This window comes from Lynx rufus, unplaced genomic scaffold (assembly GCF_022079265.1).
Source record: "Lynx rufus isolate CCGP_SWC_20201006 ecotype Redwood Valley unplaced genomic scaffold, mLynRuf1.p SCAF_8, whole genome shotgun sequence".
In the NCBI taxonomy this organism is placed as follows: Eukaryota; Metazoa; Chordata; class Mammalia; order Carnivora; family Felidae; genus Lynx; species Lynx rufus.
Window position 1 is genome coordinate 117,479,861 of NW_025814896.1, and position 19,439 is coordinate 117,499,299.

A 19,439-nucleotide genomic window follows, 5' to 3' on the forward strand; every position below is an offset into this window, starting at 1 on the left:
GTCAGGGATAGAGCAATGAACCAGTCAAAATCCACCCCTCCATCTAGTCAGGGAAGAGAGAAATAATGCTAAGCAGAAAGTTGAGCGTGACCAAGGATGGCAAATGCTGAGGAGAAAAATAAAACACGAGAGGGGCATATGCAGTTTTGGAGAGGAGGGCACAAGGCACTCAGAACAAGACTGCCACGTCTCCAAGTTCAGAGTCCGCAAACGTCTGCATCCGAACACTTTTAAGCACTTAAAAACTATTCCCACCAAATGACCCTAAAATGAAAAATAAAGTTTTTTAGAAGAATGTAGGTAATTATTTATATGTTTTTTAAATCTAAGTTCAAAATATTCTATCCTACCCTAAATAAACAAATGAAATCCCACTGGTACAAAAGAAAGTTAAGCAATTTTAGAAAACTGTAGAAACCCCTTTCTTCTTTTAAATGGCTCTCTGTCCTTCAAAACGATACAGCAGGAGGGTGGATAAAAACACAACTTTACTTGCTTAGTAGAAAGCATGGTACTTTAAAAAAAAAATTTTTTTTATTGTGTTTATTTTGAGAGAGAGAGACAGAGACAGAGTGTGAGTGGGAGAGGGGCGGAGAGAGAGGGAGACACAGAATCCGAAGCAGGCTCCAGGCTCTGAGCTGTCTGCACAGGGCCCGACGCAGGCTCGAACCCACAAGCCATGAGATCATGACCTGAACCGAAGTCAGACGCTCAAGTGCCTGAGCCACCCAGGTGCCCCAAAAGCATGATACTTTTGAAGACACTAGAAGGATGGGACAAATCCAAGTCACAGTGGTACGAAAACAAGTGAAGAATGAACCCGTGTGCTCTGAATCACCAAGAGAAGGGGCTGTGCGGGTCGGGTAAATGACAAGATAACATTCCAAAAACGAAACAGCTTCCCTTTTTATTAATGCTCAAGAAGTGAACTGTGAATGACAGTTAATCAGCAAAACACAAATGAAAACACCTAATCTGTATGTATAGTATATGTAAACATACACATTATATGGATTTAATAATCCTAATCTAAATATGAGAACAACCGTTTCCCTGACCTTAGTGTTGGCATTACTGTTTCTAACTTAGGGTGTTTCATATTTAACAGGAAGAATTATGGACACCCAAGTTCAGAGTAGTCATGATTTTCATATTAAGGTATAAATAGAGTTTTAAAGAAATAAGCTGTATAATAAAATAAGTTTACTTCTGAATTGCAATACAGGCATTTTCTTTAATCAATAAAAATATTCCTTGATTATAAAGCAGCCATACTTTGCAAATGTATATCAGGAAAATAGCTCTGGCAATATTTGAAATACCACACTTTTAAAAAGGCAGCAAAGCAACAGAATTTAGCTTTTAAATAGTATATTGCAAAATAGTTCAACGTATTATTTCTAAGCACAAAGCGAGCTCCATTCTAAAGAATACTTTTAATCTTATAAACTGTTCCAATATTTCTGTGTAGTTTAAAGTCTAAATATCTACAATAAAAGATAAATCTTTATACACATAGGACATAAACGTCAATACATATCCACGACACAAACGTTTTCCATTATATCACTCTATTTTGAAGGCTAGTTTGTTAACATGTGCTCAAAAAGAAATACAAAAACCTGATACAGGGCTGTAATAGGCTGAATTCTGCAATGACTGAAAATATAAAAACAGCAGTGATAGCAAACACAACACCAGTTTTATGAACAGAACCAAAAAACATCGAGAAATCATAAACATTTAAATGAATAACTATTATATGCTTCATAACACATCTTAATTTACTCTCTTCTCTTAAATATAATTTTTTCTAAATGTTTTTCATATCCCGGGAAAGAATAATGGCAAATTCTCCACAAAGATGAAAGTGCATTACGTTTTAAAAGTGCTTCGTGTGTGTGTTTTATTATAGACATGTCCAATAAGGAATTAGACAAGTATGTGCAAAAAATTCCAATTGCGACTTGAATTCATAGATCTAATGATGGGTTTTTTGTAGTTCATCCACATGAGGCAGTTGCCAATACATAAGAAAAATCTGTGATTACACGCTTTGTATAGAGGAAAGGTAGGAAAGGAGACCCCCTGTTCTTCAGCCGGTTAGAGACCCTGGGTGAGGAAAGAAGAACTCTGTATCTGGCAAAGGCTGAGAGGCCCACCACCTCCAGGGCATTAGCAGATCTCTGGATGTGGCCTTCCTGGAAGGGCAAATCAGTTCAACAAAAAATAGGAAAACTACACTAATCACAGAGCTACTATTCTCTCATTGTCCTTCTTAGTACGGAAAGAAAATCTCCAAAAACACTTGACAGAGAAAGGCCAGGTGAATGTCAAATGTTAACCAAAGCCTGTGAAAACCCTCACAACTATGGCATATGGAAAATCCGGGATTATGTGCAAAAGCCAAAGAGTAAACACCGTCAGTCGGTTACCTAACGGCACCCATTTTTTCCCGAAGTCTCAGAATGTTCTTGGGTCTAAAGTTTCAAAAGCTTCTAAAAATGCTTATTTTGAACTTGTTTTAAATGAATCGTGATGCCCACGGCTCAGACAGCTTTTTAAAGGGGTCTCTCCGAATTGTTAGAATGGTTCCTAGGAAGATAGCTCTACTTCCAAATCTAGAACAATGGCTAGATAACTGAACCATTTGCTGTGGACTCTTTATCCTATGTACGTACGTACGTGAGCTCATTTAATACTTCAGCAGTATTAGTATTTAGTATTTAATACTTCAACAGCTCTCATCCACAAGTTTTGACCCGTTTATTCCCCGATAGGTTACTCTGCTCGGCCTAACTAAGACTCCGTGGTTCGGCTTACAGGTGAAATAGCGCTTGTCTCCCACCGCTCCGTCATTCTTCCCCTTGGCGCTTCGAAGCTCCAGTCCCAGCCAGATCCCTGATGCAAAGTCCGTGGGGCCCACGTACCTAACGGTCCCCATCTCATTGGAGCTCGTGAGGAGGACCTGGGAGCCCTCGTGCAGCTTCACGCTCCCTTCCACGCCGCCCGTGGTGGGGGCCCCGCTCCAGCTGCGGCGCAGCGCGGGTTTCCATCTGCAAAGGGGAGAGCAGGGGAGAGCGTCAGAACGCAAGCGCAAGCGGTGCGCGCACTCGGCCGCACGCTGTCACGTTCCTTCCCGCCCCAGGGTCCCAATCCATTCACAAGCTGCTTTTATTCTAAGTAGCAATATGAGGATATACTTTTGTTCAACAGTTAAAATGGTTTTCTCTTGGCTATTTTAATACTACCCTAAACTGAATTGAAGATTTCACTAGTCGGGGCTCCTGGGTGGCTCAGTTAACATCCGACTTAGGCTCAGGTCATGATCTCACAGTTTGCGAGTTTGAGCCCCACATCAGGCTCTGCTCTGTGCTGACAGCTCAGAGCCTGGAGCCTGCTTCGGATTCTGTCTCCCTCTCTCTCTGCCCCTGCCTCGCTCGCTCTCTCTCTCAAAAATAAACATTAAAAAATATTTAATAAAAAAAGATTTCACTAGCAATTTCTAAATATACATACACACACATATATACTTTCTATAAAATAGCAACTAGAAAAAATACACTTATAACCTATTTAACTGCTATCAATTATCAAAGCCAAAAAAAAAAAAAAAGAACCTAACATTAGCACTGTAGTAAATTAAAATGACCTTTTACTCACTTTTTAAACATCTATTTACCTGAAAACAATGTTTAAAAACTGCTATTCTATAACTTTATAAAATAAATGTATATATATCTTCTATGAATGACCTCCGGTCACACCAAAGGGTTTACCACCCTCCCTGCCACTAACAGTAAGGAGGGTCTTAGCTTCCGGGAGGAGGACTCCTCTCCTTTTCTCTATAAAACATGATTTAAAATGTGCTGCCTCGCAGCACCCGCCCCTGAGCTGCCCTGATAACAAAACTACTGCGCACCCACACAGGGAACTCAGCCAGGCCTCGAGCTAGTACCGCCCCAGAGCTTCCTCTCTGTCACCGGGAAATAACTGACCTGAAACTCACTCACAGTGCAAATGCCACTAAGGTCTTGTTCCCTGTGACCTGAGGCCTCTCCAAACGGTTTTCCTGAAACCAGCACCAGCGGGGCCTTGCATGCTCAGTCTGCTACCACCTCTCCTTCAAAGCAAACCCTTCTCCTGCCCCCCACAGCAGAGACCACGCGGAACCCGCTACCAAAACTGCACAGTGCCTGACTGTGAACAGAGGCCAGGTCCTACCTATTCTCCGCTGTATTTCACGGTCTATAGTTTCTAATATACTATCACACACAACGTCTCATTTCCTCCCATTAACCACCCTGTAAGAAAGGGACGGCACTCAGATTTTACGAGTAAGAAAACTCAAGTCCAAAGACTTGTCCCGAGCCACACTTGCCACTACGTGATAGAATCCTAATTAGAAAACACAATGGAAAAAGTATTCTTTATCATGCCAACTGCACAAATAACAATGATAAAATTAACAAAGAATACATAGTGCCTGTTAGAAAAAGTATAAACCTTTACTGAAGAACATACAAAAGATAAACGAAAGAGCTTTGTTCCTGGAGAGCAACACGTATGTGTTGATTCTACCCAAATTCACCCCCAGAGGGACACTGTCTGCAACCACACACAGTCACTCCACAGTCCACACAAAAATGACGCTATCACTTCCTGAGCGCCCACTGCATGCCAGACACTTCCCATTCGTGATCTCATCCAACCCCACCCAACCACTGACCTTGAGACGATCTCCCTTCGAATGGAGGAGAAATCTGAGGCTCAAAAAAATCAAGCTATTTGCTTAATTAATGATGGTGAAGAGGAGAGGTGGGGCTCACGTGCAAGTTGGTCCAGGCACCAAGGCCAGGCTCTTACAACCACGAATGGGTGCTGATAATTAAGACAAAATTGAAAACTAACACAGCAAAGATTTATAGAGCTGTCATGTTAAATTCTAAAGTTACAATAATATAAACAATGTGGCTCTGGCAGAAGAATGTACTTTTTATATGACACAGAAAAGAAACCTTAGAAAAACACACATAATTTTTTTTCTTATGTGATTAAAAAGGAAAACTTCACATCAGTGGGACAGGAATGAACATTCAGCTAGGGGTGTTGTAAAAGTCATCTTGGGGAAAAAGAATAGGATTCCTACTACTCACTGTATATTAAAATAAATTCCAAATAAATTAAAGAGCTAAATAGTAAGTTAGAAAATAGAGAACTACAAGAAAATAAAAATGGATATTTACCTGAACACACACAAACACGGGTGGGAAGGGGAGGAAACAAATACATGTATATAAAGTTTGGCATCTACTATTAGTTAAATTTTGATTTTTTAAATTAATTTGTATGCCATAAAAATGTTTCCATATCACAGGACAGTCTTTAAGACCTTACAAAAGCCACACTAAGGAAATCTGTTAAAGAATGGGGGATTTATTAAGGGAAAAAGCTTTCAAAGGGTATGTAGAGTATGATTTGTCCATCTTTGTTTAAAATTCAGATACATGCTTTAGAAAAAAAAATTGGGAAAGTATACACCAAATGGGAGTAATAATCTCATCTAGGTGATAAAATTCTAGATGATCTTTATCTGCACTTAGCTTTTTATAATTTTTCAAATGTACAGTCAACTTTCATAATCAAAAAGGTTTTAAAAGAAAGAAGGAATACATGAATTCAAGATCTAAACCAAAATTCATGGTTTGGATAAAGACTAAACATTCTAAGAAGAATGATTTAATTCAACTTATGTCAAAGTTCTAAAAGCTCCGGGAAGTGCAAAACTTAGAATTACAGTACATTTCAGAGCTCTGTTTACTCATTCAAAAACATTAATTGACCACGTATGAAATGACAGGCCCAGGCTTGGGTTCTAGGATTTGTGAATAGTCAGTAAATAGTTATAAATACTGCAATAAAGACTGTGTATGGTGCAGAAGGAGCAGAAAAGAGAAAGAACTCTATCCTCCCTTAAGGGCCAGGGAACATACTTGAGTGAGGAAGAGACACGTAGGCCTCACTTACGAGGAAGTCACTATGAGAACGAAGTCAGGAGAAACAGACAGGAGCTGTGCCTGCTGGCAGGACTTTAGATGCTGTGCCAGTGAACGTGGACTTCATTCTGGGTTTGAGAACTGAGCAGCTTCAAGGGGCAGGCAGAAAATGCAAACAGATGATATGGAAATAATGGAACACGCAGCAAACTGGATTATGGGAGTTCTGCCTAAAGATATTCACGTGTGAGCTGACCGCATAAACCATGTCAAAAGGCTGGATTCCACAGACAGGACGTGCTGTGGTAACACAGAGAGGGGCTGAAAGAAGCTGGCAAGGACAGGAATGAGTGACAGAAGAGAGACAGATGCAGGCTGGACACGTCATGACTACCAGGTCACTGTGGTGCCGGTTCAAATCCCAAGCTGCCTTTCCCTCTACCCCCATTCTTGGGGTAGAGAATTCTGAAGACAGAAGAATTGCTTCGACCCTCTCTCCATCACTCTGTCCTCTAAATGAAATGCATTCATCACTGTCACTCAATAAACGACACAGAAAAACAGATCCTGTTCCCTTTCCTCACTTCCTCTCTCATGTGGGGCAGGCATGTCCTTTGCCCAAATCCTTCATGTTTCCTCCCCAGGAATGTTCGTCACCTCTACATTTTCCAGGTTTCTTCTGAAGTATCATTTATTTCCATATGAATGAACAAGAAAATGGTAGTGCATGGGGAATCTCAATAAACTCATTTTTCAACCCACAGTCTTCAGAATACATCGTGCTTCCAGCCTAATAACACACAACACCCGACCAACTCTGTGCCCACAGAAGGTCATCCGCCGCTCTAATCTTCCCCTACCCCAAGATCAGAGACGGGGCTCCTAGTAACACCCAAAGTTTTTCTTTTGTTCCTTAGAAGAGCAACCACCAGATATTTTAGTCATGTACTCTATAAGCAAAAATAAATTATTTTAAAAATTGATTTTATACCCTTAATAAAAGTGTATTTCTTTCTCTTTTTTTTTTAAACAGGCGCTAGTCTCAATCTGTACAAAGTGTCAGTAAAGCTTCATTTCTTTTTATTTTTATAGAAAACAAAGAGAGGTACGAATGTTCTCCCCTCATGTCAGACATTATCTGGTGTGTAACCATACCTGCTGCGTAAGCCCGTGGTTCAGATTTCTCCTCCTTCCCTCGCTTCCCTGGACATTGTGCTCTCCAACCCCCAGCACTGCACATGGCCTCTGACACTCCCCCTGTCCTCGCCCCCCCAAGAGTCCTTTATATCCAGGCGGCCTCTTCCTCGTATTTCTTCCATTCTGCCTAAGAAGGCTTGGATGTCTTCAAGAAACTGGAACAGAGAGTCACGGCCCTAAACTCTCTCAGCTACTCAAGTGAGGAGACCAATTTCAACATTCTCGAAATTGGTGAAGGTTTTATGGAAAGAAAAAAAACAGAAACCCTGGCCACCTCTGCTAAACAATACCTAGCAGTGTCGTGGGACAATCAAGGTTGGCAAGTGACATCTGCAATCCTTGTGACACCCCCTGTAACTTCTCACCAGATTATTACATAAACTGCCTGCTTGGTGCTCAGTTCACTGCCACATTCCAGTGCCTGGGCACCATTTCTAGTGGCTTCCAGAGCACCACACCCAAGCAAGATTGCGCACTTCCCTACTCACTCAGACCATTTTCCTTTCCCCACCCCACCCTGACCCCACCCCAATACATACACAGCCCCGGCCATTAGTCTTTAGATTAATTGGAAGAAGTAAAAAAAAAAAAAAAAAAAAAAAAAAGAACTCCTTAACCCATTCAATCTAGAAGAGGCTTATATTCCTCTAAAAGAAAAAAAGTTCCCAAAAGTGTCAGAAAAATATTCAGGAGAGTAAAGTGGGTCTGAAGGAAATAAATAGAAATGAAAAAGGAAAAAAAGATTCTATAAAGAAACAACAACAAAAAAAACCATTTTGAGCAGTATACTCTACTAGAGGAAGTAGGAGTATTTTTTAAAATAGCAGTAAGATCACTTTATGCAGAAAGACCTGACATTTCTTTCCTGTGTTGCCAAAAATATTAACTCAAGTCTCTAAGTAACAGTTTAAAATCAATCCACCCTATGATAACACAAAATATAAATTCCTCTAAGTCTTATTAACAGTACTAAACCCCTCTGAAAATAAATGCAGTATACCACTCTCAGTCACTAGTGACATTTTTAATTGAGCTTGTGAGGGTGGGAGGGAGGACTCTCCTCAATACACTCACACCTTTTCTCCTAAGTGCTAAAATTCTACCGAGCAATGTAAAAGATACAAAATCTATTTTCTTTCTTCACAGAATCCTGTCATGTTCATCTTGAAAAGTGTTTTTCTAAATCTTCTTAATACTCACTTGGCAAAAGCATTTCTTCTGTTAATCTCTTTCTGGGAAGAAGCAGAAGTCGTACTGAAACTTCTCCTAAAACCTAAATGTCAAAGTTAAGGTCAAAGAGGAAAGATAAATCACAAATTTGCAGTCCTCATTAAAAGTTACCTTTTATCATTCCTTCTGCAGGTGTTCTAGTCTACCCAATGTTTCTTTGGGAACAGAAAGCAAAGAAAATAAGTACATACAGAATATAACAGTGGTTTAGATTTTTTGATGAATTTTTATCTTACCTTTCTCATCAAACTATGCATATTTGTATCAATAAGTTAAGATCATGACATTACATTTGGAGGTTTCTATTATAAAATTTCTTGAAAACCAAATAAAACTGTATAATGATAGAGCTGAATCTTTTTACTCAAATATTTATCATCTTGATAAATCACATAAAGGATAAAATGGTTTAAACACTATCACTAAATATATTCCATTTATAAAATACTGAACAAATTTCAGAGTTTACGATTCTTGGCATCCCCAATGACAGAATTATTAAAAAAAAAAAAGATTTCATGAAATGTACATTTTTAAAAAGATGTTTTTTAAAAAAAGTAAGATTTCCAGTTCTGGAAAGCTATGGCAAGCAGATGTGCTGAATGAATCTCTCAACTGAAGCGAGTATAATTTTAAACAACTGTACTTAAAAATATATATATTATTGAGCTGATACAAAGGCAAATTTCAGAGAGACCAACAACCAAACAGAGAGCACATGAGAAGTAACCAAGCACCAAAGCAATCTATCACCTTGTGCCACAGGATTGCCACTAACTTCTAGAGAATTTTGGCTTCTGCCTTACTGGCTGCACCAGAGATGGGAAAGGGCATAAAGCCCAGGGCCTAAGAAGATGGGGATTCTAATGCTAGACTCTCTGTTAAAACGTGGATCCCAACCAGCTCACCCTCAGTGTAAGGTTAAACGAGAAACAAAATGAAATACCATTCTGACAAAGATAAAACAAACACTTGTGTCAACCTTAATGCTCAGAAGGCAGCAAAATTTCCTCCCTTCAAAATCTGTGATAAGCCAAATTTTATCTGTGTAATAAAAAGAAAAACTGCAAGGACTGTAAATTAAAGTAGTCCCGGGTTGTCAGTGCCTCCAGGAGTAACTGGCAGAAGAACACACAATCTTCTCTGGAGGCATGAACCCAGGCCTCAAAGAATTCCTGTACATTAAATTCTGAGTAAAATAAGCATCTCACAATAATAAATCACAAAACTCACAAGTAAAGAAAGTACCATAAGCTAGATTCACAGAACCAGATGGCAGAATCAGACACATGAAGACTTCAGATATGAAACTACTTAACATAAAAGATAACAATATTTCAAATGTTTAAAGAGATAAAAGAAAAAACATGGGGAAATAACAAGCAAAAATAAGTGACAACAAAACAGCTGTGAAAAGGAAACAAGAAATGCAAATTTTGTAACTAAAAACTTTGTGGGTGGATTAAACAGCATAATAAACATGGTTGAAGAAAGAATCAGGAAACATGAAGACAGAGCTGAAGTTGTCTAGAATGCAGTCCAGAGAGACTAAAATGTGAAAAATATGAAAGAGGCATGGGAAAGTCTACCACACTACTCATCAGAGCTTCCAAAGGAGATAATAAAGAGATAGAAGGAAGAAATATTTTTTAAGTATGCAGACAAGAGTTCTACAGAATTTATCAAAGATAGTAATTCCCAGATCCAGGAAGACCCATGATAGCAAACAGGATGAAAAGAAATCTCCCTCTAGACACGTCATAGTGAAACCGTACAACACAAAGGAAACAGAGAAGATCTTTAACAGCAATCAAAAAGAAAGACAAATTACCTACAACAGTATAGATTACATAGACTCACAGACTTCACAAAAAAAGTGACAGAAGATAGAAAATAGTAAAATTATACTGTCAATGTGCAACGAGAAAACATCTCTCAAACTCAAATTTTCACCAATTTTTACTTTTACCCAATAAAACTATTATTAGAAAAGACAAAAACATGAGAGACAGACACTTTCTAAAAGAAATTTCAAAAAATATACACGTGGTAGGAGTGGAATATCCCAAGTTAAAGTTCTGAAGATTAATGACACTGGTAAATACATGAGCAAATTAAATATTGGTTATTAATTATACCAAAAAACCCATTATAAATAGGGGTCCCTGGGTAGCTCAGTTGGTTAAGCATCTGGCTCTTGATTTTGGCTCAGGCCATGATCTCATAGTTTGGAGATGGAACCCCACATAGGGCTCCACACTGAGCGTGGATTCTCATCTCCACACTCTGTCGCTCCCCCATTTGCTCTCTTTCTCTCTCAAAATAAATAAATAAACTTTAAAAAAGCTATTATAATAATGCAAAATTTGGGGAGGAAATCAAATAGATGAATAACTCAGTTTCTAAGAATTCTGTGTCATTTGGGAAAGAGTACATATAATGCTTAACTGTAGACTTTGCTAGGTATGTATGTCAAAGCACCTATAGTAATTACTAACAAGTATGTTCACAACTTTCATTCAAGTACAGAATGGAATGAAAAAAAAGGAAGAAATGTAACTAGAATAAAGTCAAGAAAGAAAAACAAGTATAAAAATTGAAAAAATTGAAAACAGCATAAATAAATCCAAATATATGAGTATTTACAATAAATGTAATTAGGTGAAACTCTCAGATTAAAAGGAAAACATTGTCAAACCGTATTTTTTAACAAGTGAAATCCAACCATATTCTATTTAGAAAGTATTCCAAAAGCATAGGATGTAGAAAAGTTATAAGACAACTAATAGAAAAGCAATTATTTGACCAAAAGAAAGCTGATATAATGTAAAAAGAATTATTTAAAAAGCAATACAATTTACATTAACACCAAAAAAATGAAATATTTAGGTATAAATCTAATAAAACACTTACAAAATCTATAAGAGGAATATTATAAAACTCTAATGAAAAAACAAATAAGATCTAAATAAATGGATTCAATGTTCATGGATAGGAAGACTCAATATTGTTAAGATGATAGTTCTTCTCAGTGTGATCTATATAATTAATGCAATCCCAATCAAAATCCCAACAAATTGTTTTGTGGATATCAACTAATTGGAAAGTTTATATGGAGAGGCAAAAGGCACAGTACAACCAGCAAAAGGCACAGTATAACCAGCATAATGTTGTGGGAGAAGACCATGAAGACTGACACTACTAAACTTGATGAATTACTATAAAGCTACATTAATTAAGACAACGTGGTATTAGTGAAAGATAACAGATCAGTGGAACAGAAGAGAGAGCCCAGAAATAGACTCACACAGTCAACTGATCTTTGACAAAAGAGCAGAGGCAATTCAATGGAGAAAGGATAGACTTTTTAACGAACAGTCCTAAAATATACAAAAAAAAAAAAAAAAAAAAAAGAATCCAGACAGACTTCACACCTTTCACAAAAACTAACTCCATGTATCATAGATCTACATGGGAAACAAAAAACTATAAAACTCCTAAAAAGATAACACAGGAGAAAATCAGGATGAACTTGAGTTTAACAATGACATTTCACATACAACACCAAAAGCATAATCCATGAAAAAAAATGTTAAGTTGGACTTTACTAAAACTAAAAACTTCTACCCTGGTGTAGACTGTTAAGACAATGAAAAGACAAGCCACAGACTAGAGAAAAGATATGCAAAACACATTCTAATAAAGGTCTAGCATTCAAAATATACAAAGAACTCTTAAAACTCAACAGTAAGAAAACAATGAACACAATTTATAAATGAGCAGAAGACCAGAATGAACAATTCACCAAAGAAAATATACAGATTGTGGGAATTCAAGCTGGTGTAGCCACTCTGGAAAACAGTATGGAGGTTCCTCAAAAAACTAAAACTAGAACTACCCTATGACCCAGCAATTTCACTACTAGGCATTTATCCAAGGGATACAGGTGTGGTGTTTCGAAGGGACACATGCACCCCCATGTTTACAGCAGCACTATCAACAAAAGCCAAAGTATGGAAAGAGCCCAAATGTCCACCGATGGATGAACAGATAAAGAAGATGCGGTATATATATACACAATGGAGTATGACTCGGCAATCAAAAAGAATGAAATCTTGCCATTTGCAACTACGTGGATGGAACTGGAGGGTATTACGCTAAGTGAAATTAGTCAGTCAGAGAAAGACAAAAATCACATGACTTCACTCATATGAGGACTTTAAGAGACAAAACAGATGAACATAAGGGAAGGGAAACAAAAATAATATAAAACCAGGGAGGGGGAGAAAACATAAGAGATTCTTAAATATGGAGAACAGAGGGTTACTGGAGGGTTTGTGGGAGGGCGGATGGGATAAATGGGTAAGGGGCATTAAGGAATCTACTCCTGAAATCATTGTTGCACTATATGCTAAATAATTTGGATGTAAATTTTTAAAAAATAAAATTAATAAAAAAAAAGAAAATATACAGATGGCAAATATATGCAAGTATCCTCAACTGTGTTATCAGCTGAACTGTGTCGTCAGCTGAATTGTGCCCCTGCCTCCAAATTCATATGTTGAAATCCTAATCCCCAGGACCTCAGAATGTGACTGTGTTTGGAGACCAGGCCTTTAAAATGTCAATTAAGTTAAAATCAGGGCATACAGGTCAGCCCTAATCCATGACTGGTGTCCTTATAAAAAGAGATTAAGACACAGACACATATGGAGGAAGACTATGCTAAGACATGGGAGGAAACCACCATCCACGAGGCACGGCGTGAGCCTTAGAAGAAACCAACTCTGTGAACAGCTTGATTTTGCCCCCAGAATTTTGAGAAAAACGGATTTGTTGAAGCCACACTGTCTGTGGTACTTTGTTATGCTAGTCCTAGCAAACTAATACATCACAGACCATCAGGGAACTTCAGATGGAAACAATGAGGTACTACTCCACACCTATTATAATGGTGAAAATCCATAAGCCATAAAATTAATCTCAACAAATTTTTAAGGACTGGTATTATACAAATCACTCTTTCACAGATGGCTATCCTATCGAAAAAAATGAAATTAGGCCCTTACCATACACAAAATTCCAGGTGAACTGACAAATATGAAAGGCAAAAATACAAAACTTTTAGAAAGCAGTACAGGAAAATATCTGTGTGAGGTCTGTTCCAGGAAAAGGTTTTCTTTTTTTGTTTTTTAATTTTTAACGTTTATTTATTTCTGGAGACAGAGAGAGACAGAGCATGAGCAGGGGAGGGGCAGAGAGAGACGGAGACACAGAATCTGAAGCAGGCTCCAGGCTCTGAGCTGTCGGCACGGAGCCCAATGTGGGGCTTGAACTCACCGTGATCATGATCTGAGCCGAAGTCAGTTGCTTAACTGACTGAGCCATCCAAATGCCCTCAGAAAAAGATTTCTTAAGATAAAACATGAAAACATAATGGCTTCCTATTTTGACTACTTAAAATTTAAATATTTCTGTTTATCAAAAGACACCAGACAGGCAAGCAAGGTATTCGCGACACACAAAACTAGCAAAATATTAGTGTCCGAGGTATAGAAAGAAACCTACAAATGAATAAGATAAACCAACCAAAAGAAAAAGGAGCAAGAGACTTGAACAGTTACGTCACAAAAGAGGAAATGCAAATGGCTCGTAAACATGAGGCTCGACCTCATCTGTAATCTGGAAAATGCAAGTTAAAACCACGAGATGCAGCTTAAATCCATCAGATGGGTGAAGAGTTCTAAATCAAGAAGGACTAGTGTTGGGGAAGTAAAGAGCAGCAGGGGATGTCATCCCTGCTCATGAGCATGTGCTCTGCCAACAGTCCGGCACTGCCCAGGGAGGGTGAAGATATGGACAGACCATACCTGGGCATCCTAGGGAAACGTTTGCAAATGTGTACAATGGTCTAGTTTGTAACGGTAAAAAAAAAACAAGCCAAAAACGGACATAACACAAATATCCATCAAATATAGAATAACTACTATGTTTCAGTGGAACACTAACAAAATAGCCAATGACAATCAAATACATATGTATTTCCTAATATATATTATTTATTAATACATCTATATATGGGTGATAAAGATATAAAGTAAGTCAAGGGAATAATGAACATAAAGTTCAAGACTCATAACCTGAGGACAAAGTATATGAAAAGGGAGGCAGAGGAGGCTGGGGACACTCAGAGGCCCCCCCCCCCAGTACAGGTCATCTTCACCTAGCAGACGGGTAAAAGATGTTTGCTTTATCATTACAGTAACTGTATGAATACATTTATATGCCCTTTTGTATACACAAATACTTCACAATAAAAAATTTTCAATAAATAAAAGCAAAGGAACAACGATTAGAACATAAAATTGTGTAAACTTACCAGGATAAGAATGATTCTGTTTATTCGAGGAAATTTCCGAAAGGGTGTCCAGGGAGTCTGTTACCCTGTGAATAAAACAAGTACCGTAAGCCTCATTAGAAGAAACAGCAGGTCTTCAGATTTAAGACTGGCGCTCAAGTGAGGTTTTCACAACAACAGTTATTTCTTAGTTCACTATTCAACAAACATGCATTGGGTATCTATCAGAAAGGAACTTCAAGCTAGCATCAGATACAGGCAGTAATAAAATACAAGAGCCCCTTGTTGTTTAAGGATGGTTAATGAAGAAAAAGATGACTTAAGGTGAATTCACTTACAACAGAGACCTGACTTTATTTCTCTGGAACTTTATCTTCAAAGATGAAACTAAATAATATGGAAATAAATTTGTCTTACATTAAATTTAACAAATGTTCAATTAGAATTGTAAAAACATCACATTTTTAAATTGAAAATCAAATACTGACTCAGTCTGTGTACGTATGTGATTTTCTGATAAAATTGCACAACCAAACACAACTCAACGTCTTTTACTTTCTATTTGACCCCAAGCACAACCACAAAGGTAACTTTCCTGACAGGACTGTATTTTTTGATATTCAAATCATTATTTTTTTTTTTTTTTTTTTCAAATCATTATTTTTTTAAAAGCCAATCCTAATAGTCTCGTTTTCTTTCAGTTGTTTACTGACCTAACCCACAAAGCCTTCTTTCTGTCAATCACTTCTTCCAGGACACTTGGTCACCATCAAGAAATCCTGCAACTCTCACAATATTTGCAATTCCACCTTGCAATTCACATGCATCATTTTTACTTGACATACACACTACAGCAATCAGTGAGAGATTGCTGAACGCAAAGACTATGACTTGATGAAGAGGACGGATAATCAGGTGGTGATGGATAGTTGAGAAGAACTTAATTCTAAAAGCGATCAGTTCATTAATAATAAGTACCTATAATGGTGAGAACTAAGAATAAGAAAATACTGTGATGAGGAAGACCACTTGGACAAAAACAGGGAGGCAGGCAGAGAGAGCAGATCAGATCTAGTCAGTAAGTTTTCTTAGAATTTCTGCAAAGAAATAGGTTGATTTATATGTTAATGGAAGAAAAGGTATTAACTAAATGAAAGCTGGGTGATAGTAGAAAGCTATTGAAGCACAGGAAATAACATGTGCAGAGATTCTCAGACAGGAGGCACATTCTTTTTAACGCAAAGCAGGGGGAAAGAGCCAGCTACAATCTGGGAAGAGTGAAATTGTGATTGGTCACCACTTCATTAAGACTGTCCTCAAGCAGTCCCTAGTTTAAAATTCTTTCCTCTTGGAGATCAGTGGTGTCTTTAAAGAGCTCCAAAGCTGGTTTAAATTAGAAATTCCTCAAAATCAGGGACCATGTCTGTTTTATTTGCTTATAGAATGCCTAGCACAGCACAAAGTGCTAAAAGACACTTAATAGTATTCGATGATGATGAATGAGACAATCAGAAGATGACAGGAAGACAGCTGGATCGAGACAGCAGTTCATTTAGAGAGAGAGCCCTGTATCTTTTAAGAAGAGGGGGCTGCTTTTAAAAGAATCACCTTAAAGACGACCAAATAGAAGGCAAGGAAGAAAAAAAGGTAAAAACCGTGTGTTCTATAAACAAAGCAAGAAAAAGAACACGAACATGAGAGAGACAGTGGCTTCACAATATAAAAGGGGGAAAAAACTGTCATAGCATAAGAAAAACACTGCCCTAGATTTGGTCAGTATCTACTGTGCCCAAAATATGCCCAACCATGTCCTCTGGGCAATCAAATATAAATGAAGAACCCCGGTCCTCAGGACTAGGAGACAAAACTTGTAAGAGACTGTAGCAATGTGTTAATGGAGACTTGTCCAAAGTAATAAGAGAACCCAGAAGACTGGGGACTTAGCATGGATCTTACCCTAAATGAATCATAAATAAGACATCAGTTCTGAAGAAAGGCACCAACTCTCTCTTACTCGTCACAAGGTACTGGTTAAGAACACACATTCTGATATTAAACTACCTGGGTTCAAATTCCCACTTGAAAGCTGTGCACACTTGCCTACTAGTTCCCTGTGCCTTCATCTCCCCACCTGTGAGACAGGGGCATTACAGTACCTGACCCACAGGGAGCTGCAAAGGAGTGAACGATACATGCGGAGCTCTAAACCGTGCTGACCCGATGATAGAAGTACTGTTCACTGGCTAGTATCTCTTTTTCTTTATGTATAAGGCACATACCAAAAAACAGCAAACTACCTAAAAGCAAGGGCTTAGGAAAAACAACAACAAAACAACAAACCCAGGCTGAGTCCAGCTCCGTCATTAACTAGTGTAGGAGAGACCAAAATGAGCCACTACCAAACATGCTGCTCTGCCATAAGGATTATTTTGAACTAAAGACATTTGAGAATCGACGAATGCGGGAAGAGGCTTTCTCTGAACTCCCCTTATCAGCCTAAAACAGATGCTCCAAAGAGAAGGACTCTGCCCTCCCCAAGTTACATCAAGCAGGGAAGACAGACTGGCATCCCAGAGGAGGAGACGGGAAGTTAACGCCACACCCAGAGAGACGCTGTCACCAACTATCTCACCTCCCACCCATTTTCCTAAGGGCCCGTTATCTTTCCAGAAAACCAGCTGCCCTCCCTTCAGAGGCCTTTCTCCCAGTAAGATGGTCTATAAGCTCTCCAATCTCACCACTCCTTTGGGTATTCGCTTCTTTCTGTGGTGCCCAGGTGCTGGCAAATTTAAATGTAATAAATTTGTATGCCTTTTCTCCTGTTAATCTATCTGCTGTCAATCTAGTTCACAGACACCCTATCCCACCCCCCACTCAGCTACTGACCCTAAGAGGATAGAGGAAACTTTTTGCTTCCCTACACTATATGACTTTAGCTAAGTCACTTTCTCCCTGAAACTTCTCTTCATTGGCAAAATAAAATAATCATAATACCTTACAACTCACTGGATTTGAAATATGCGTCTAAAATACACTGTACAGAGCACACCATTTACTAAATGCTCAATAAATTTTTGTCACAGTTACTGTTATTTTCCAGATTGCTTGACCAAATACTTATTAGGATCAAATGAAACAACATTTAATTGAAGTTACTTCATAAACTGCAAAGCATTATATATGTTCAATACTCTGTCATAAATAATAAGAAAAAAATTGTATCAGATACATCAAAGAAGGAAATTAATATAAAAATTGCATGTAGCTATTAAGAGAAACAAAGTGAAGGGGAAAACAGACATAAAAGCGATAAGATGTGCCAGGAGGCAGTCACACAGTCTAGCTAGAAGGGAACTAGATGGGACTCTCGGGATGCGATGGCCGATCCATTCTCATGAACGTGATCACACCATAGATGTTATTTCCTATTTAAAGATTAGTATCCCATTTCCCATCTACTGAGAAGCACGCCAAGCCAACTTCTTTCAGCACATAAGTCATTTCCCATAATGGTACCTGGAATTTCACAAGAACTTGTTTCTGCTCAACTTAATTTTTTAAAGCCAGAGTGAGCAGCTACAAAAGTGTACCATCTTAAGGAGAAACACTGAGGAGGTATATTATATATAAATCCTTAAAGCTTCACTTCCCCCAAAGATCTACTGCCTATCTATTTTTGAAAACTAAAGAAATCAGAGGAAAAAGCCATTTTGGTTCCATTAGGTTTGTAGGAGAATGAATGGGGTGCCTGCTGGCAGGAAATTTAATGTAGTTAGGATGTGACTGAAGCAATCAGAGAGCATTTTTACTTTTGTTTGCATGACAGATTAAGCTTGCTGCTCTCACTGTTCTTAGCAGCAAACGCCACTTCTAATAGCCTACACATACTCATAGGGTTTGCAAATGAGGAATAAAGGAGGGTTTTAAAATTGCAAATCCTCAGCAAAGCAAATTTAGCTTTCCATGAGCCTTCTCTCTGAAGAAGGTGGTTGGTTAACCCCTTGAAAGAAGACACGAGCTGTAGTCAGTGCAGTGCATGTCTTTAATACAAAACGAGGAACTCTCACTATAAACCATTGCAAATTACAAAAAGGCCTTGTGAATAAGCATAAATGCCATCCTTCTCACCTTTGTACTCTGGATGGGGGAGCAAATATTCCGTATCTCGGAGAACAACTAAAATACTGCACACCTCCAACTGAGCCATCATTCTTGCCATGGGGTTTCTCAAGCTCTATACCGTACCAATATCCTAAAACAAGAATATTGAATTTTAAAAGCATTTGCACTGTGTCCAAAATTGTTATGCTATTATAAAAACCCAAAGCCTGGATGGGTTGACATTTTCATATATGACCAAAATGATGGAAGAGCATCATGATCGTTGAGTTTTCAAATGATAAAATTTGAAAATTTAAAAAAATAAACAGGAAAAACATTTCACAAGCCGAATTATGTATGTTAAAGGAGAGAGAGAAAATACACAGATTTGGCACAAATTAGCTATTATGCAAGTAGTGTATGGCCAAAATGTATCTAAAAGCTATAATGAAAAAGAAACCGTCCTTGACTCAGGAATATGGTGTGTTTGAGAGAAGTACAGCACAAAAAAATACTGAGCTGTATAAATCATAAAATGAACATATAATATTTTCATT

At 38.1% G+C, this 19,439-nt stretch overlaps 1 protein-coding gene across 1 annotated transcript in view; it reads right to left on the bottom strand.

Annotated features, from left to right (window-relative positions):
• Nucleotides 1-881: 881 nt before the first annotated feature.
• Nucleotides 882-19,439, bottom strand: part of CLIP4 (CAP-Gly domain containing linker protein family member 4) — a 65,949-nt gene continuing 47,391 nt past the window's right edge. Inside the window, exons 13-16 of the mRNA XM_047069420.1 lie at nucleotides 18,910-19,033; nucleotides 14,803-14,867; nucleotides 8,394-8,466; nucleotides 882-3,056 (exon numbers count right to left, since the gene is read on the bottom strand). Of these exons, the coding sequence (XP_046925376.1) occupies nucleotides 2,735-3,056; nucleotides 8,394-8,466; nucleotides 14,803-14,867; nucleotides 18,910-19,033 (584 nt within the window). The 3' untranslated portion in view covers nucleotides 882-2,734. The remainder of the gene's footprint in view (nucleotides 3,057-8,393; nucleotides 8,467-14,802; nucleotides 14,868-18,909; nucleotides 19,034-19,439) is intronic.